The sequence below is a fragment of the Ischnura elegans genome, chromosome 10, assembly GCF_921293095.1.
Source record: "Ischnura elegans chromosome 10, ioIscEleg1.1, whole genome shotgun sequence".
NCBI classification, from domain to species: domain Eukaryota; kingdom Metazoa; phylum Arthropoda; class Insecta; order Odonata; family Coenagrionidae; genus Ischnura; species Ischnura elegans.
Genome location: NC_060255.1, coordinates 44,806,669 through 44,826,732, shown reverse-complemented (window position 1 = coordinate 44,826,732; position 20,064 = coordinate 44,806,669). Strand labels below are relative to the sequence as shown.

At 37.6% G+C, this 20,064-nt stretch overlaps 1 protein-coding gene across 2 annotated transcripts in view; it reads left to right on the top strand.

Annotated features, from left to right (window-relative positions):
• LOC124167027 (non-structural maintenance of chromosomes element 4 homolog A-like) overlaps positions 1–19,556 on the top strand; it is a 29,697-nt gene extending 10,141 nt beyond the window's left edge. The window contains exons 5-8 of one of the 2 annotated variants that reach the window (XM_046544796.1): positions 7,442–7,649; positions 15,487–15,602; positions 18,927–19,011; positions 19,243–19,556. In XM_046544796.1, coding sequence (XP_046400752.1) covers positions 7,442–7,649; positions 15,487–15,602; positions 18,927–19,007 — 405 coding nt within the window. In that variant the 3' untranslated portion in view covers positions 19,008–19,011; positions 19,243–19,556. Of the gene's footprint in view, positions 1–7,441; positions 7,650–15,486; positions 15,603–18,926 lie in introns of both variants that reach the window. The other variant, XM_046544795.1, reaches the window with a different exon arrangement.
• Positions 19,557–20,064: the final 508 nt, after the last annotated feature.

The following is a 20,064-nucleotide window of genomic DNA, read 5'->3' as shown; positions in this document are numbered from 1 at the left end:
CAAAGGTGCACTCTCTTGCTACTGAACTGTGGCTGCCCCACATATCTCCACTTACTTTCTTCTCATTTTCATTGAGGCCTCAGGGTGCTGCACCATCTCCAGGCAGTGGCAAGAAGTTGAACCTAGTCATGACATATTGGTAGGCTCCACCACAATCTGAATCAAGGAATGGAGATTCAACTATGTGGAGAACATGTTGAACAGCTATTTAGTTGTGAATGCAGGAGCTGTTTCCCTTCCTGTCATCCTGCCTTTACTTACTTCAACCCACCAAAGGAAACATCATAGCACTACCTACTGCCCAAACCATACCATGCTTAATTAAATAATAATAATTTTTAATAATAATGATTTATTAATTTGCCAGACGACAAGTATTGTACATACATTGTATATGGCACGTCATGAATACAAAATCAAGTTATATACAAAATGGCAGTTTAAATACAAAGGCAGTTATAAAGATAAATATTCATCAACTGAGTAGAAACATTTGGATAGTAAAAAGTTTTTACTCTTAGTTTTGAAAGTCGACAAACTCATTGGAGCTTTTAGGCTCTTCGGAAGCTTGTTATAAAGCTTTAGAGTCATTGTTCTAAAGCCACAGATAGCTTTCTTAGTACGTACAAATGGGATATGCAGGTCTCCCTGCTGCCTAGTACCCTGGTTATGAATATCCGAGTTTAGCGCAAAGTCCTTAAAGTTTGACTTGGCATATAATAAAACAGAAAGTATGTAGACACAGGGAATGGGTAGCACGCGAAGACATTTAAACAAAGGGCGACATGGGGTTCTACATGGTTTGTTTGCAATCAAACGTATAGCTCTTTTTTGGATTTTAAAAATGGTCACTGCATGGGGTGAAGAGCCCCAGTGTAGAATGGTGTATAGTAAATGGAGGTAGAATTCCCCATAGTAAATAATTAGAAGAACATCAATGGATACAGTGGATCTAATTGATCTGATTAGGAAACACTTAGAGCTAAGATGACCAGCTAGATTAGAGACAAGTTTTTCCCAGGAAAGAGTAACCAAACAGTAACCAAATGCGTACAAGTTTTTGACTTAAGAATAGGTTAGCTCGGCCCTTTTATTAGTTCCAATTCATCTTTTTCCATTCTTGGAATTAGTTCTCTGTTCCAGTTCTTAGTCAAGTATTTCATTTTCATTCCTTGGTTTTCAAAAACTCCTACTGATTTTAGTAAGGGCATTTTGAAGACTACTGAATATTTTGCATCAAGTCCTTTTATTTAAGATTATCTCTCATGCAGTGACATTTCACAAATCTCTTTGAAATTTTAATTGCATATGCACCATATAAATATCCTGATGGTGGGGATACTGCTTATAACACGTTCTTTTATTTTTTTGGAGTCCATGAAAATTATATACTATGTGTGCACGAAACTTTAGATTTAATAATCCTAGTAAGGAACCTGATTTTGAATGTTGTGGGACTCTCTTATCTGTTGGTGATACTGCCATTTCTGTTGTATGTGTTTATCGTTCCCCAAGTGGTGATTATTCTCTCTTTTTGAATCTGCTAGATAATGCTATCCCAGCTTTTATGAAGAATGCAACCAACACAATTATCTGTGGTGATTTCAATGTTGACTTCAGCTCGAAATCCTCGCAAGTGAGGCAATTACTTGATTCATTCAGGACATTTAATTTCTCCCCAACAGTGAATCAAGCTACTCGAGTTACCAGATCTTCTTCCACGATTATTGACAGTATTTTCACTGATAATTGCCTTCGACTGAAAGTATTATCCTAGATACTCATTTCTCTGATCACAAGGCCCTACTGATTGAGCTTATTACACATTGCAATCATAACCCCCTGCCTCAATCAGTGAGTATCTTCTACTCGACTATAAGTACTTATGCAAGTAAAGTTTATTACAGACGATCTTTCTCACCTGCGGCACAGTCACAGTTCAATAGTTTACTTCATCAGCAATCCTGGGATTTTGTGTACACAGAGGATGCACTTGATATTAAATTTGACAACTTCTTAGGCATATTTTTGTATTGTTTTGATGTAGTATTTCCTTTAAAAGCAATTAAATCTTCAGTCGCCTCTAAGAATAAGTGGGTTACCAATGAAATTAGGGCCTCATCTTCTAAGTTAAAACAGGCCCAAGGAGGAATGAAAAGTCATTATGACATCATCTTGATGTCATTTTCAAGTCATGGCTTGGTAGTCACGGTGACCTCAAAATGGTCCCTTGAAATGACATCCTTCGTGACTCATGATGATGTCAATATGACCTAAAATGACTACCTATCATTTTGACCTCATTTTGACCTCACTTTGACTATTTGTGACCAAATCTATTTGTTCTTCTAATGACAATTCATACTATAATTTTTGTATTTAGATTGTCATTTAGGGATAATTAAACACTTCAGATATGAAACTCAACCTTTATTAGGGTTTATTGCAACAAAAAACAGATAGATTTTACAAGAAGAAATTCCTCAGGATTTGTTTTTAATTTTCCTTTTAAGGTTCCTTTTCTCCCTCTTCAAATACAAATCGAGAAAAATCATCTACATTGGCCATTTCAGTTGATTCTGTTGCATTTCCTTTCCCTTCAGTTGCCTCTAGTTGCTTAAGCAATTGTCTTGAACCACCGCTGAATCTTTGCCTTCGTTTTCATTACTTTATCCTCAGGGAAATTCTTCCATCGTGGGACTGCAAACAAAGGAAAAAATAACATCAAGAAGCTGAAAGTTTCTAATTTTGATGATACATTAAATAGAAAAATTGATACTAACTGCATATAGCCTTAAGGTATTATGATGTAGGGGTTGTTGAACATAATTTTTCCAAGCTCTCCATCCCAATTGATGCAGCGAGCAAATTCATTTGTACACATATATATTTGGTCGCATGGGCTGAAAACTCCATCAGTATGATCAACTGCAATTTGTCTAAGATGTTAAACCTGTGAGAAAGGAAACAAAAATAAATTTTAACTTTTTCATATGGCTCAAGAAGGGAAAATAGAAGGGTTAATTTGATGGATGATGTAGAGCAGATAACAGTCAATTTACTCACAAATGATTTGAAGAGAGATGAGGTTTTCAGGAGCTCTTCAAAGTTGTTTAAATCCTTCTCGTCATCCAGAGAACTTTTGGCATATTAGCTGCTTCAAACATCCCATCTTCTGGATTAATATAAAGCAAATTTTCATTTCCTTTTCCTCTCCTGTATGATTGCAATCTCTTGTCTCGTTTGTAAAAACAAACGTAAATAAATCAAGAAATGGCAGATAACGAACGCTCCATTGTTGATTTGAAATGAAGACGGATATTTATTATTGGCTATTATTCCCGTAGTGACGTACGCACGGGCTCTCACCGAAAATATTATTTCTTACGCAAATGCAGCAATCAGCGACGATGAGTTATTTAAAAAAACCGCGGCGCATTTAGTTTAGAAATGGCACGTCACGGATTTCCTTCGAAATATTTTGGCGAAATAGGTACGTTCCCGGGGACTTTCTTGCGGTAAAAGCGAGTAATAGACCATTTTTAAGGAACAATTATCATATATCGTCATTAAATCTCGGACGAAATTCGATAAAAATATCGACAACAAAAAAATCATCATAAATATCATCCGATATCCATTAAAATATGACGATATCCTAAACCAATATTTGTATCGGACGATACAAATATCAGGGCCCATAAAAATCGCCTACCGATAAAATGTATCATTTCATAAAAAAATCTCCAGCCCGATAAAAATTTGCCTTCAGATAAAATATATCACGTTTTATAATTCGATGAAAAAATACCTCCTATTGAATATCGCGATATACCATACATTAGTAAGTTTTTAACGCACCGATTTATGGTCTAGCTTAAACAAAGGCCAACCCTATACATATTCCAGCCATAAACATTTTCCCAAACTAATTTCCCTATGCCAAAACATGATAATTTATCGCGCGCGACGACGCGATCGGGTGATAAATCACGATTTTTATCGCGGCTGCGGCTTTTATAAGGCAATAAATCGTGATATTTTATTCGAGCACCAATTTTTATTGGATGATATTTCGCGATATTTTAGCAGTGGCGATTTTTTATCGGATTATCAAGCGTAGTATTTTATCAAATGGCGATTTTTATTAGGCCCAATATTTTTTATCGGATGATATATCTTTATATTTTATCGAAAGGATATTTCTACCTTATAATAGTAGTTCCGTAGTATTTTATCGGAAGACTATTTTTAACGATTCCGATATTTTTAATGGCTCAGTTAATTTATCGCACCCGATATTTTTATTGGACGATATATCGTGATATTTTATCGGTTCCGATATTCTATCAGTCCCAATACTTTTATTGGGCCCTTTTTATCGGACAATGATTTTTCGATAATGTACGAAACTCGAATTCGTATGCCCGATATAATTAATTATCGCGATATTTCACAATACATATCGCCCTGGGCAAGTGGTGCAATCACGCCTTGGGGTATCAATAGGGGAAAGGAAGGAGGGGAGAATTTTAAGGCTTTTAAATTTAGACCTAAAACCTGGCTATGCCACTGAGTTAGTGGCCTATTGGATGTAGCCATTAGCTATTGGGAGATGGGTCCCAGGAGTTCAAACCTGGGGTGAAGCTTTGGGCTCCCCAAAATTAATAATTATCTGTAGAACTAGCCCATGGAAAGGAACTCCTTATGGTGTGATATTCGCATGCGCGGTTGTGTGATTAAGTGTCAGGGGTGAGCTCTACCCTCACCTTTCCAAACCAACGTTCAGGTTGGAATGCAGGGAGAGCGAGTATCGTAGACAATATTTGATAATTTTTTTATATGCTCTCACTTTTAATGAAAACATCTACAAATGAATTCAAAGTCAAAATGACGTCACTTTGACATCAGAATGACCCGCAAAAAGTCACCTTCACGGTTATGACTGAATAGTGACTTTTCGTGGGTCATTTTGAGGTCAAAGTGAAGTCATTTTGACTTTTCTTCCTCCTTGGGGGTCTTCCATGAATTAAAATCTAGTGACTCCCAGCCCCTCAAAAAGTACTAAACAACTTTAAAACGTGAACACCATGTTTTAGTTAATGAGACAAAAAGAAAGTTCAATATGCATACCAATAATTCCTCAGATAACCAAAGCAAGGCTGCCTGGAATTTAATAAAAAATTCCACTTCTTCAAAAGCTTCTAAATCCTCCATTGACATGGTTTTTCATGACTGCCCTTTAATACCAGACAGAACTGTCGAAGCCAACTTGCTCAATAATAACTTCCTGAATACCATCAATAATCAGCAAACTTTTTCAAACCCACCAAAGAATCCTGTTAACACTCCTAACTTCAGAATTCATTATTCTCAGTCCATCTTCCTTTACCCCACAGATGTGAAAGAAATTAATAGCATAATGACTAAAATTTGTAGGAAACACTCTGCTGGCTATGATAACATTCCTGGCACCATATTGAAAGGAAATGTAAAAATGGCTATTAGGACTCCACTTATACATTTAGTTAATGAGTCACTGTCACTGGGTATTTTTCCAGAGAAATTAAAGGTGGCCAGGGTTGTCCCGATTTTCAAGAATGGTGACCCCCTGGACATGAGTAATTACAGACCAATTTCAGTTCTATCTGTATTTTCAAAGGTTTTTGAACAAGTCATCTTTAACAGAATCTTATCGTTTTTAACGAAATTTGATATTCTCTCTAAAAAAATAATTTGGTTTCATGAAAAATAGTTCAACCAAAATTTCCATGGCTAAGTTCATTCATAATGTTATTAGTGAACTTGACAAGCACAATTCTGTTACAGGAATCTTATATGACCTTAAAAAATCATTTGATTCTGTGGATCATGAGATCCTACTTTCTAAACTTGAAAGCTATGGCATCTCAAGCCTAGCAATCCAGTGGATAAAATCCTTCCTAACAGGTAGATCTCAATCAGTGAGTATCTTCTCCTCGACTATAAGTACTTATGCAACATCTTTCCCTTTAACAGTCACTAAAGGTGTTCCCCATGGGTCTATTTTGGGTCCTCTTCTTTTCCTTATTTATATTAACAATCTTCCCTCCTATTTTAACGGTGGTACTGTTTACATGTATGCTGATGACACAGCTTATTTATTTTCTTCAAAGTATTTTAACTATGATGAAGTACAAGGAAATATTAATGCAATGAGTAAATGTTGTGATGGTAACAATGTAGTCATCAATGATAAAAAAATCTACGTTTATACAGTTTCATACCCATCAAAGGAAACTAACTTCTACTCCACTTCTGAGGGTAATTGTAAAATTTTAAGTTCTTCCACTGAAACAAAATTCCTGGGACTATATGTGCATGAATCATTATTCTGGGAAATGCATACATATTGATATTCTTTGTACCAAACTGGCATCTGGATGTTATCTCCTTAGAAGGATCAAAGCTCTCACCGACACCAACATGGCCCTTTCTATCTACCATGCTTACATTCATAGTAGGCTGAAATATGGAATTTTGATCTGGGGCCACTCTCAATACAGTACAAATTAGGCTTTTTAGACTCCAGAAATGGGCCATTAGGATTATTCAAGGTATATCTGGCAGAAGTAGCTGCCGGGAGCATTGTAAATCTCTGGGTATTCCTACATTTCCTTGTCTATATATTTTTTCTTGTATTATTTTTATCCTTCAATACAGAAGCATGTTTGAAATCGGAATAAATGGTGATGTACATGATTACAATACTTGAGCCTCTAAAGACTTTAGGATTGTCTCCCATAATCTCACCATGTGTAGTAAAAACCCTGTTTATGCTGGTGTGAGATATGTCAATGCATTACCTAAAGAATTAAGGGAAGTATGTTCCATTTGTAACTTTAAGAATCAACTTTACTGGTATCTGGTGAGCAATTCTTGCTGTTCTATTGATGAGTTTATGTCATTGCATCTGGATATCTAATTTTACTTTTAATGTCTATGTTTCTTTTGTGTTCCTACTTGTCTTGTTTCTATACATGTTGACCACATATCCTGGAATTAATAAAGAATTATTATTATTTTGGAAGTGATTCTTTTCACTTCAGTTCCAAATTCTAGAAATGGTGGAACTGCAATTATCAAAGAACCAAGCCAACCTATCCATACACACCAGTCTTCTCCATTTCGTAACTTAGTTTCTCTCTATTTCTTCCTGACTACTGGAGAGATGGATATTGCCCCAATTTTGCAACCCTAACTGTATGCTGTAACGTCATGTCGACACTCATTAATTTGCTAGAAAGGTATCATTTCATAAAAAAAGTATTTACAAAGGTTTTACTTAACAAAAATACTGAGAACATTGAGGATTCTTACAGTTTTTCTTCAAGTTATTGAAATTACTCATGAGCATACAGTTTCAAACTGATTTTTAGTCCAGTTTTATGTATTCCTCCAGGTTCATATAAATACTGAAGGTGACCAAAGCCAGAGAGAAATTTTGAACATGATAAAATCGAAAATCAAGGAGCTTCAGAAAGGAAGAAAAAGGAAACCTATTAATTACTTTCAATTTGTATTGAATCCATATTCTTTTGAGGAAACATGCCAAAATATACTTAATGTAGCATTTTTGGTGAATGATTCCTTGCTGAAGATGTATATGGGTGAGTATAAATCATGACATTAAAATTGACTTTCACCTAATAATTACATATGTATACAGTTGCATAAATAGATATTGGTTTTCTTTAAAGACTTTGATAAAAATTATTTACTGTTAAATATGAATGCTTAATAATAAAGGATATTCTTCTGTTCAATATGAAATACAATACTGCTTATAGTCTTGGCACATAGTGGTGGCGCCCTCTGGCCATGGTCGTCCACTGCCCCAAGAAGGGGTCCAGCACGGGCCTGGTTACTAGATGTTGCAATTTGTAACGTAATGACAAAAAAAGGATAATGGATAAAGTGTTTTTTATCAGCAGCATTAACCCCTCAAGCGTGACTTTAAATACCCGTGGTCCTTCTCTCAGCGTGTGCGACGCAACGTCTGCGTCTTCTGAATGCCATGCCTCAAGCATGTGCTAGACACCATAGACATCCGAAAGTTTCATTAGGTATTCCTATCTCTCAATCTTCGATATATGTACTTTAAGTGAGTATATATATGAGACATATCTGCCCGCTTACGTTCTGTGCCTCTTAATTGCCTCTGTTTGTGGGCTCGTATTTTTTTAGAATATTTTTTCCAGCTGATGCTAGGATGCTTCCTCTAGGATTGGCGTCTGGTGGACCCTCATGGAAGATAGTCTGCCCCAGATTTATGTGCTTTCTTAGTGATTGTGTGTTCTATGTGGGGATGCTGAATGCCTTCCTCTGTGGTTCATTATCATCTGCTCTTCTGCCTCATCCTTTCCTTTCTCTTTCATTGTGGCCATGATAGTGAAGGCTAGGACCATCCAGGCATTGTCACTCAATAGTTCTCGGAACCTCAAAGACCTGCCACCATCTGGTATCTTATTTACGATGTTTGAAGCTGAGGGTTGGGGTTTTTTTCACGTCTACGTTTGCTTTGGTGGTTTACATTTTTTTCGGCCTTGGGTCCCCTCCGTATCTGAACCCCTCCTTAGTTGACCATGCTTTATAGCTCTTGTGAGTAGTCCGATGAGCCTGTGCTTGACACTCTGGATTAAAAGAGTGCAGAATGTTCTGATACCACTTCAGAAGTTTCAATTGGATACTCCCTTGACTCCAGTTTTGAAGATTTATACCATCTCATTTTTCTGTGAATTTTCAAGAAAATAATTGAGAAGAGATCGGCTGTGAAGACGCGCCTCTAACCTTTACGTGTGATTTAGTTGGAAAAAATATCTCCTATTTGTGTAAATAGGATCCTTGGAATTGGAGTTATTTTTTGATGATGAAATAATTACGATTATAGTGACTAAGGCAAACCACTACGTAGCATAGTTTCTTGAAAATTTACAAAGAAAATTCCAAAGCAAAAAAAATTGTACCTTCAACAGTGGGTTTCCACAACTCTGGTGGAAATAATAGTAATTCTAGGTTTGCTCATATCGATGGGAATAAATAAAAAAACCAAGATTCAGGATGTATTTTATCGGAATACATGCATTTGAAACTCCATTTTTTCTCAATGTAATGGGAAAGGAAAGGTTTTCATTTCTCACTAAATTTCTCTGTTTTGTAGATAGAAAGAGAAAGGAAGATGTAAAAAAAGATCCTTACCCCCAAACATTTCACCCATTAGTGATTATTTGAATCTTACAATTAGTGAACAAAAACATAGCAGGACAGAATTTAGAACAGCGCAAAGGACGGCCCTCGGATACTGATACGGAATGTGCTCGATAGACCAGATGGCATTTTGTTCAACAAAACCCACAAATTGAAGCATATAGAGTTGAAAGAAGAAAGTATATGGTGAGTGAGAAAAACATAAAGAGATATGAGACAAAATACAGATTTAAAACTGTCCAAGAACCTGTGTAGGACCCTGTTTTGAGAAACACCACTAACTGTTCAACTACTAAACACAGCATACCTGGAGCAGGAAAAAGTAAACTATGCTGAAAATTGTAAGTACGTATTAATAATTATCATGTTCAAACAATTTTTTTAGAGAATATAATTTTTTGAAAATTTTGCTGTGATGGATTACGACGCTAAAAATATTTTAATTAATGTCTGCACAAAAGCTTCAGTGCCTCCGAATTAAAGCACCCTGGGTGATTTAAATACCTACGATTAAGCAGCGTATAGGAACGGATTAGTGAGGACTCATATGCTGCGTCGTGCATGCTTGAGGGGTTAACCACGTCAGTGTTGACTAGTACATGTGAACCAAAAAATAACCCAGGTTCATTTTGAGTCCCCTTATACATAATTTTTTTTTCTGTTAGGAGAGATTTGCCTCTATATTGGTGAAAGGCTCATGATTGGTGGGTGGCCCACGGCCCAGGCCCCGTGAGCTCCCCCTTTTATATGGCCCTGAGTAGTTGCAACTCATTAGAATAATATTGAATATGGTGCTGTGATATAACTAGGAAAATTATTTAGGGGGAGGTGGGGAGGCGACCCCCCCCCCCTAGGGAAGCGGCGTAGCCACGTGGGGGTGGGGTGGTTTTCAGGTTCCCCCCCCCGTAAGCCTTTGAAGCTTTTACTTCATCGAATTTATATACTTTATTTAAATAAATACTTGTACATAGTTACTATCATCCTGGAAGGACCTTAAGACACTTGGTAAACGCCCCTATTTCAAAATCCTGGCTACGTTACTGCCCCCTTAGTCTTAGGGTTAGTCAGCAGTCTTGTGCGAAAAATCCCCAGGGAAAAATCATTCGCCTTGACCGGGATTGGAACCCGGATCCCTCGATTTCCGGCTGAGTGCTTTAGCCAGTTTAGCTACCGAGGCGTCATTCGCACAATTTGTGCATTGCGGGTGATTCCCGTAAAGCTATCACCGTGGCTAGTCCCGGTATACTTAAATTCGTTAAGAGAGAACACCTCTATGTGTTCAAAGTTCGGACTTTACTCTCCGGCTGTGGCGCTGTGCGCACGATTTGGACTGCTCGTCGCATAATATGCTCAGCAGATCATACCACCTTGTCTGGTATAGTCCACAAATTTCCACAGGGAAGAATGACGCCTCGGTAGCTTAACTGGCTAAAGCACTCAGCCGGAAATCGAAGGATCCGGGTTCGAATCCCAGTCAAGGCGAATGATTTTTCCCTGTGGATTTTTCGCACAATTTGTGCATTGCGGGTGACTCCCGTAAAGTTATCACCGTGGCTAGTCCCGGTATACTTAAATTCAGCAGTTTTCTTAGGGTTAGTCAGCAGTCTGTATTCAGTGACTCGTCTCACTGCTTTGATATAAATAAATGATCGTTAACTTTTAGCAGATGAAGTTATTATGTGTCACAAATAGGCAATAGTTTTAAATTTTATTATTTCTCTGATGCTTTGGGCGGGGATCTATATATCCCTTCATCCTCCCCCCCATCAGTTACAGCATTGATATGGTGGTCTCCCCTTGCCTTCCGCTTCACACTACTATGTACAGCTTGTAAAGTAAATGTTACCCTGCCCTTTGTGAAATGTGTTGCTGTACAGATCAGTACATATAGTCTTCACCCTCACACACAGGAAGAAAAGCTCTCTGCTGGCCTCTACCCCAGGTAATAAGAGGCATAATACTTGGCTGCCTCCTATCGCCAGGTCACGGTTCCCTCACAGGTTAATGTGTCATTTGAAAGCCCTATCTCACTCAGGCATGCCAATACAACCTTGAAATGCCATCACTACTGTTCATTGAACAAGCAAACCTGCGTATACAGGTATATCACTGCTACCCTCTATATCTAAAAATAAATCCACTATCTACAATATGGTGGATGCAATCTGTGGCTTTGACTGTAGCCGAGAGAAAAATTTTGCTTTAATGAATTATTTCAACTACTATAATCGTCTTTCTTATACACTCTTTGTTTCATTTATTTTTAACATGGCCTGGCTGCCCCATATTGTCCTTCATCAGTCCCTGTTTCAATTGGATTCCCCAACGTCGATCTCCATAATAATTCCCCCATGTGTTCCACCTGACTTTGCGCAGATTCAATTGAATATATGCTGCCATCTGTAAAACTTATTTAAAGGATTTGTATTTTTGAAGGATTGACAAATAAATGAAATATTGCCAAGAAAAACCTTTACAGTCTAGGGAATTCATGCAGTAGATATGACGCAGGGTTGGCAAAAAAATCAAGAGACTAGATAGCTATGCATGTAATGGGGAAATGAAGCTGAATGGATCCTCTGTCAGTCCTCATCTGCTTGAGCTTCCCCTCCATCATCACAGAAGCTGTTGATTCATTGTATGTACAGTTGAGGACCTCAAATCCAGAATCCCGAAACCCGGAAAACCTGAAATCCAGAACACTAGAAAATTCCTCTGCGTAGTGTTTTGACAAGCCACCTCATGGCACCACTCTCCAAGCCTTGTTCTGGGATGAGTAGGAATTCAGCACATGCTATGGACATACGCTAAGAACCTTGTCAGGGACACATAAGGATATCAAATATCAAGTACAAGAGCCTGAGCACATGTATACATTAATTAATTTACTAAATATACTATGAAGACCAGAAATCCAGAAACCCTTCAGTCCCAAGCTTTCTGCATTTGAGGTCCTCAACTGTATTAATTTGGTATTTTCTCTATCCTGAAATTGCTATTTTTGAATATGTGACTTCTGAACCCTTTCAATGCAGTGGAGTTCTCTCCTTAGGATGACTACTCGACTGAGCCCCTAGAGACAATTCCGTCTCCTCTGTACAGAGCAGTTTTGCAGGACATTCATTGAGAAGGTTCTCGTCGATAATCAGACACTCTTAATACCAACCTTTCGACCATTCCTATTGGTGACTCCATATTATCTTACAATTAGTCTCCAAGGATAGTTGGGCTCCCTTCTATCCGGGTTTATAACCTTAACCGAGGCATTTGTTCCCAGTCAACGTATGATTTGTTTATATGAATTAGCTACATGGATAATGGTTGCTTGCACATAAATTGCAGACTGCAAATTGACTTCCTCATTTTTTTCCAAGAAGGTCAATTTTTGAACAAAGCTCTATCACTTTTAAATGGATTTAATGAATCAACAATTTCTATGTTGACTTGATGCTGAAATTGAGATATAAGATGGTATTTAAGGTAGAAGTTTGTTTAAAAATTGTTAATGCTGCTCAAAAGAGAAAGAATTCGATTCACAGTTTATATTTTTGAGAAAGGAGTAAACATTTATTTCACAAAATAACTGAATATAAAATTGTATGGCCACAGTCTCTTAACACGAAGTGGGGTGATGTAAAATGAGGCATCCGGGCACCTCCACCCGGATTTCAAGGGTAAGGCTCAGTGGCATAGCCAGGAATTTTGTTTGGGGGGGGTCCAAAACCAGGGGGGAAAATTTTGGAAAAATAGGGTGCTAAGTAATGGGTTTTAAACTGATTTTAACACTTTTCACAATCAAAAAATCTTCATTTGTTAAAAAAAAATACAGTGGAACTTGTTTAGTACATTTCTGAAGGGATCATAAAAAATGAACGTACTAACCAGGAAAATGTGCTAACGAGGAAAGTAAAAAATAGCAGTCGGGGTAATTGCAATCTGTGGAAAAGTCGTCATAATTATAATTACTATCGGTAGTTCTCGTAGGATCGCCTTCCTGAACTAACTTCTTTAAAATCAAGAAAACGAGCGCTACATTGAGAAACAATACCATGTGAATAAAAATCACCATGTTTCATAGATTTCCTGAAGACAATTACATGAAAATGCATCTCCTGTGATTTACCCTATATATATTTATAGAAAGAGGACAAGCAAAGCTAAGTCATTTCTTCTTTCTCAAAGCGTACTCCGAGAATATAACAACAACCCTAAGTATGACAACTGGTTGTTTTTAAACATCATAAAAATTGGACAAAATTACGGCGACAGCCGTACACATTCGCTTATGGAATGAAACCATATCCATTGTTATATCGATCGATATATCGATTAACAACACGCAAGATTATTAGATTACAATGTAATTACTAGAAGATTTTATATTATATAGTTGAAATTTGCTTTTAAAAAATTGTCTAATGTCGTCTGCTTTCGTGCTGAAATCAAGTATTTTTAAGCTAAGCTTCGCGTGGAGATCCAGAGCATCGTCTGCTCCCGCAGCAGTAGTCAAATACGCACGTACTCCATAGCATTGACGTCGTGCAGTACTGCTTTAGGTAAAGTGGGAAATGGATAAGACTCATTTCTTCATCATGATAACTCGTGCAATAGCAACAATTGCCCACTCGTTAAATTTGTTCGCAGTGGGCACTCCAGAGGCAACAGAAGGTGAGAAGCTGGGGGTGGGGAATATTGGGGCTTCTCATTGGCTGCAGTTTTGCATAGTCAGACATTCCTGATAAATTGATCACCTCATAAGAATTGAGAAATGCATTTGGATAAATCACGGTCGAAGACAGATATGTAGAATGAATGAAAGAATGTTAATGGCTAGTAATAATAAATTAAATCATGGATTCGGAGCTTTACGACCCTTAAGAAGATACTGGAGAATGAATTGCGGGTTGCGTCACGGCAAGCAATTGAGCGTACTAACCAGGAAAACGCAATTTTTTCAAACGTACTAACCAAATGCTTGTACCTGTATTTTGTTCCAATGGTACCGGGACCGAGAGAAATCGTCGTACTAAGGAGGAAAATGTACTAAGGAGGAACGTACTAACCAAGTTCCACTGTACTTCGTAAATTCATGAGTTTTCAATAATTTGTTCTCTTTGTTCTATTTGTTCTCTCTCAAGGAAAATAATTGTGCTTTTATATTTTGGGGGGGGTCCGGACGCCCCGGATGGAACTAGGAAGTACTAACTACTAACCACTAGGAAGGCCACTACGTTGGGTCCGGAAACTAACAAGGGGAATACACGACCTTCGGGAGGCCGATTGAGCTCAAATTTTCTAATTGAGTAGATCATGGCTATCAATTCAATATGCCGAAGCAAGACGACGCAATTCTCAAAATATTTTGAGAAAAAAGCAATTAAAAATTGTAAATAACGGGTCTATGGTATATATCCGGTATTTCCTAACTGTCTCTTCAAGACAGCGGTGGCCTAGTGGTTACGGCTGTTGACTGCTGATGTTAGGATGGCGAGTTTGATCCTCACTCGTGGAATTTTTTGTTATTTTATTTTTCAAGGATTTTATTGTTTGCATTTTTAAAGATTGTTTTCTTATCTTCGTTAGCTCAATGAAAATATTTTAATTAATTTTTTAAATAATAATAAGTGCTGAAAGGGGTAGAAAATGAAGCAAGGGCTATATAATAACCTTTCCAAGGGCGATTTTGTATTTATTTGTTCTCTCTAGGAATATTAGGGTATTGCGAGTGTAAATTGTCTTCTGTAGGGGTGGGGACAGAATAATGACATTTTAATTATTAATTGGGAGGGAAATCCACCCTATCGACGGATTATGCTTTCATTGGGAAATGGAAATGGATCAGCTTTTTAATTGCTTTTTTCTCGAAAAATTTTGAGAAGTGCGTCGTCTTGCTTCGGCATATTGAATTGATAGCCATGACCTACCGAACCAGAAAATTTGAGTTCAATCGGCCACCCGAAGGTCATGTATTCCCCTTGTAAGTTTTAGAAGACTGTCATAAATGGAGGAAAGGAAGGAGCCCGATATTTGCAGCATTCGTTTGCCTATGTAGGAAAATCTCAGATGGATTTTTTTTGGCTTTCATCTCCCGGGTCAAGAAAAGTACCGCCCAATATTTCTGATGTTGGTAGCGAAAGGGTTAATACTGCATGGTAGTATTGCTTACACTAAAAGCCCTCTTATCAGATTAAATATACACGAATGTGAGTATGAAAAATAACAAGTTTTCTGTATTTGCAGAGGATGATGAATTATATATGGTTCCAATCAAGCCAGTGGGAAATGATATGGGTGGAATGGAGAAAGAAGAAATGAAAAGGCAATTTCTAATTCAGATGAGCAAAAAAGAATGGAAGGTAATTATTTAAAATTGAAGTATAACATACTTATGATAGATTACTTTCTGGAAAATTAATTGATTATGAGGACCAATATTATTTTAAGTGTTGTAATCCATTAAATTTAAGCAAAACAGGTATTTAGCTAGAAATTTGATTTTGGGTTGGGCTTGCCGAGAAAGGGGAAATGGTAGAGTTGAAGGTAATCAGTGAGTCACTTAAAGTTAGAGGGCTCTGTATTTATTTTCACCCAAGTTGGGAACGTTAACAAAAAAGGTATTTAATTAAAGTTACAGTTAATCTCTGGAAGAAGAAACAAGTTAAAATTTAATAAATAGTTCATTTTCCCTTTCCCCATATTTCTGACTGCTGGGTCAAAAAAAATACAGTAGATTCTCGCTATTACGAAGTTCGGGGGACCGGAAAACCGGAGGTTCGTAATAACGAATTTCGTATCAACGTTCCTTTTAGAAATCATCGGAAAAAATAGTATTTAATAAACTAGATGAAATTAAGCAGAAATATGTTTAAACAGGAAAATTCGTTCCAGTTTCTCAACAGAAGACTGCGGCACGACGCAATCGAGGGTTTATATCTTCCCGAATATAGCAAGTCCGATATACGAACTGGATGCGTTTCAAGACCTTGTTCCTAAGTTGATAAACCTACAGTACGGCCACCGAGAGTTATCCGATGACACACAGAAAGTTCTATGTCGGGGTAGGTGACAAGGTTGCCAGCTAAAAAAGGGAAACGCCTACAAAGGGTTCCGCGAAGAAAGGATGCGAAAGCGACGCCGCGCGTGAAGGACCCAGAGGAAAAATCACTTGTTTTGGTGATTCGAAGAAAGGATTTTTTGTGGATCAGCCATATTTCGGTGCGCCTTATGCAGTTGACAACATTGAGAGACAAGACGAGGGAGCGTTTGGAGGACAGCGATTGGCTGTAACCCGTGCTGGCGTAGGGTTATCCGCCCCTCCTGTTGTGCTGTCATCGGGCAACTCTCGCCGGCCGGACTGTATGAAATTGCATTGAGAAGTACGGTTATCCTACAAAATGCAACACTGCATCACAACCGTGGTCTAGCTCACAATATTACGAACTGATCTAGCTGGGCGTGCGACGCAGCCGGGGCCGAAAAATATCACTCCTTGCTGTAAGGATGAACGGGTGAAACGCTGAACAGTTCCTAAATTCACACCGGATTCTATGATACTTTGTTCAGATTGTGCCCAAAGTGAGAGTTCCTCTACGCCAAGCGATGCCGCGAAGCATCGGCCTAATCGAAAGGCGCCAAAGTCGAAATTTGAAAATTTCGAATGCTCATATCTCTGAAAATTCGTAAATCGGATGGGCGTAGGAAGAGGACTAAGGGCCGTATTCTTAGTCGACCCTGTAGGGTCAACCGACCCTGGATACGTCATCAGCCCCTGCATAAAGCGATCTCGCCCTACATACGCCAAATCGAGCCCTACATGTGGCCGTTTTTGGAACTAAACGGGCCCTACTTGATGTAGGGTACCCGAACCAACCCTACACCCTACAAAAACATGGCGGCCAAATATAGTCTGCTGATCACTTCGATTGAAGAATCTACGATACAATGGATATTAAGGGAGACGACCTCACACAAGCCATTTTAAAATGTACTGTAACACAGCGGAAAGGTAATAATACTACCTTTTTATAACCACATAGTTAATTAAATTATAAAATTGACTGAACTAATAAGAACGATATAGCGGTATACATCACCTTGTTTCTACGAATATATAATAATATTTTTCACGTTTGGCACTCGGTATACTTTAGGGAAACCAATACTTCGTTTACGTATATACATAGAAAACGTATTTTCATGCCACTATTTGCCACATAATAAACTTCACTACGGAAGGTGAAAACGAATGACGAACCTTGATGATGCAACGTAAGTTCCCACGTCAATGCTCATATTTGCTCCGTACTTATTACTGTCTTGTGCATACCGCTTTCCAAATAATTTAAAGACAATTAGGAACTACTTTTGGCTCCATATGAGAGTATTCGTAGCGATAATTAAGGTACCGACTCGACCTGGCGGACGACACCTATTGTTTATTTACCTTGAGCCGTTACCCTAACAGTACGCCCGAAAATTATCGGACGTCTTTTCATAGTTTCATAGTTAGTTCCCATTACGCCACCAGAGTGGAAAATTGGCGCTGCGCCATCATCTACGTCATTTCAGAGAACTTGACGACGGAATTACCCCCCACCACTTATGTAGGGTCGACTGAGAAACGCATGTAGGGGCCTTTTGTTATGTAGGGACGGATATGTAGCGTCGACTAAGAATACGGCCCTAACTGTACGAGTGGTTACGAGTGGGTCACCATGGCTCCACAGGAATGAAACTTATTATGTGATGTTGCGTGTACACTGAAATAACAACCATAATTGACGCTCTTGGGCACAGTTCACGAGAAGAACTGTAACGCGGCACGATTACTATAACTTAGAGTAGTGAATATCCACCTAAATGCCGTTGCTTATGCGTGTAACTTCGTAATAAAGTTCATTTTATAGCTGCCGGGACCGGGACTAAGGTTCGTAACTTCGTAAAAACGAAAATTTCGCAATAACGTTTCTTTTACTATAGCTTGGATAGGCCTTTTCGTAGGGACCAACTATGTGCTTCGTAATAACGAGAACTTCGTAATAACGTTGTTCGTATTAAGGAGGGTCTACTGTAAAAACATTTGAGACATTCAGGACAATGTTTTCATGTGTTATCATGTTTCTTTTTCTGGGAGTGTGCTCTGAAATTTTTATAGTTAGTCCACTCAGACCAGCTGGTGATTTCCTTGCGATGTTTGCTATCAGATGGAAGATAATATTATGAGAGAGAACTTAATATAAAACTCGTTTCATAGAACCTGCTAAAAAAAATTTATCCAGTGATTTGAAGATTCACAAATCTGTCACCTGATTGCCACGGCTTTCCCTATTAAATCTCAACAAGACAGTTGGGAGGAGATTACTTCAGTGTTATACCTGCTATGCTCCTATGAGTATTTCCTGCATGTGTTGAAATATTTGTGATATTGTGTCCCCAGCTGAAGATTTAATGTAGTTGTTAGTACAGTCGTGCCCTTTGTGGCCAAAGTTACTGTGCAGCTAATTCTGAATCATGCGGCTACTTTCACCATTACTGGAGCTGTTAGTTTGCACATATTTTTGCTATGCTGACAGAGAGATAACAAAATGTAGGATGTGCATGCTAGGTTTGTTTTTCATGGTGATCTTTTGCTGTTTTTTTTCAGTTTTGAAAAGTATTTTTTGTTTAATATTTTTTTGCAGGAACTAGTGGAGGCATATGAAATAACAGAGCCAATGATAAACTTTGGTATTGCTTCAAGGAGTAGAAGCACAGCTGTTTAAAGTGGTTACAACAAGATTATTAAACTAAAACAAATAATAAAACCACTATTTTGTAGATAAGTATTTACTTGATATGTAAAGTAAAAACTGAAAGTTTCAGTTTGTTCTTTTATAATTGAAGTTTTAAATTGTAAAAGAGATATTTTTGTTGTACAATTGTGATGAACTGTAGGTATTAATTTGAATACTTTGTTTGGTATTGCTTCAAGTAGTAGAAGCACAGCTGTTTAAAGTGGTTACAACAAGATTATTAAGCTAAAACAAATAATAAAACCACTATTTTGTAGATACGTATTTACTTGATATGTAAAGTAAAAACTGAAAGTTTCAGTTGGTTCTTTTATAATTGAGGCTTTAAATTGTAAAAGAGATATTTTTGTTGTACAATTGTGATGACCTGTAGGCATTTATTTGAAGTATGGTATGTAATACCATAAAAAAGACCATAATTGCAAGTTGTATTTATGGTATTCGTGGTTTTATGAACCACACACTTGATTTATTTTTACATTGTTATGATTCAGTAAATAAAGGAAATGATCAAATCAAGTACCTAGTGAGAAGCTTTTTACTAGCATTAATTCTAATGTTACCATTTAATGGGGTTATTCACCTATGAAAAATCTCAGTTCCGTCAAATTATTCGGTAAATGGTAGCGAAATATAAGTTATGACAAAAAAATCTTCCTCACCAAGCTATTTTCTCATGAGTTTTAACTAAAAGCCTGAATCACATGATCATTATTTCTGTCCCTCAGAGTAATAGTTCAAGTGATAGGTTTTTAGTAAGGAGGTTGTAAATATCTTGAGGTGCGCTATTAGAGTTTTAAGTGTGGTCAGAATTCTTCTATCTTGGTTTGACAATTTTCGGACTTAGTCTCAAACAGTGTACGTATACGTATAAGTACATAATCAAGCACTCTATTCCTTATATCGCCTCTGATTTATAAAATGAAAATGCAACTATTACTTCTTGATTGTTGTCAGAGTCAGTTTTCTGATCGTTCGTCATACTACTGTGTATATTTATCTATCCATATAGTCATACCGTGGTGAT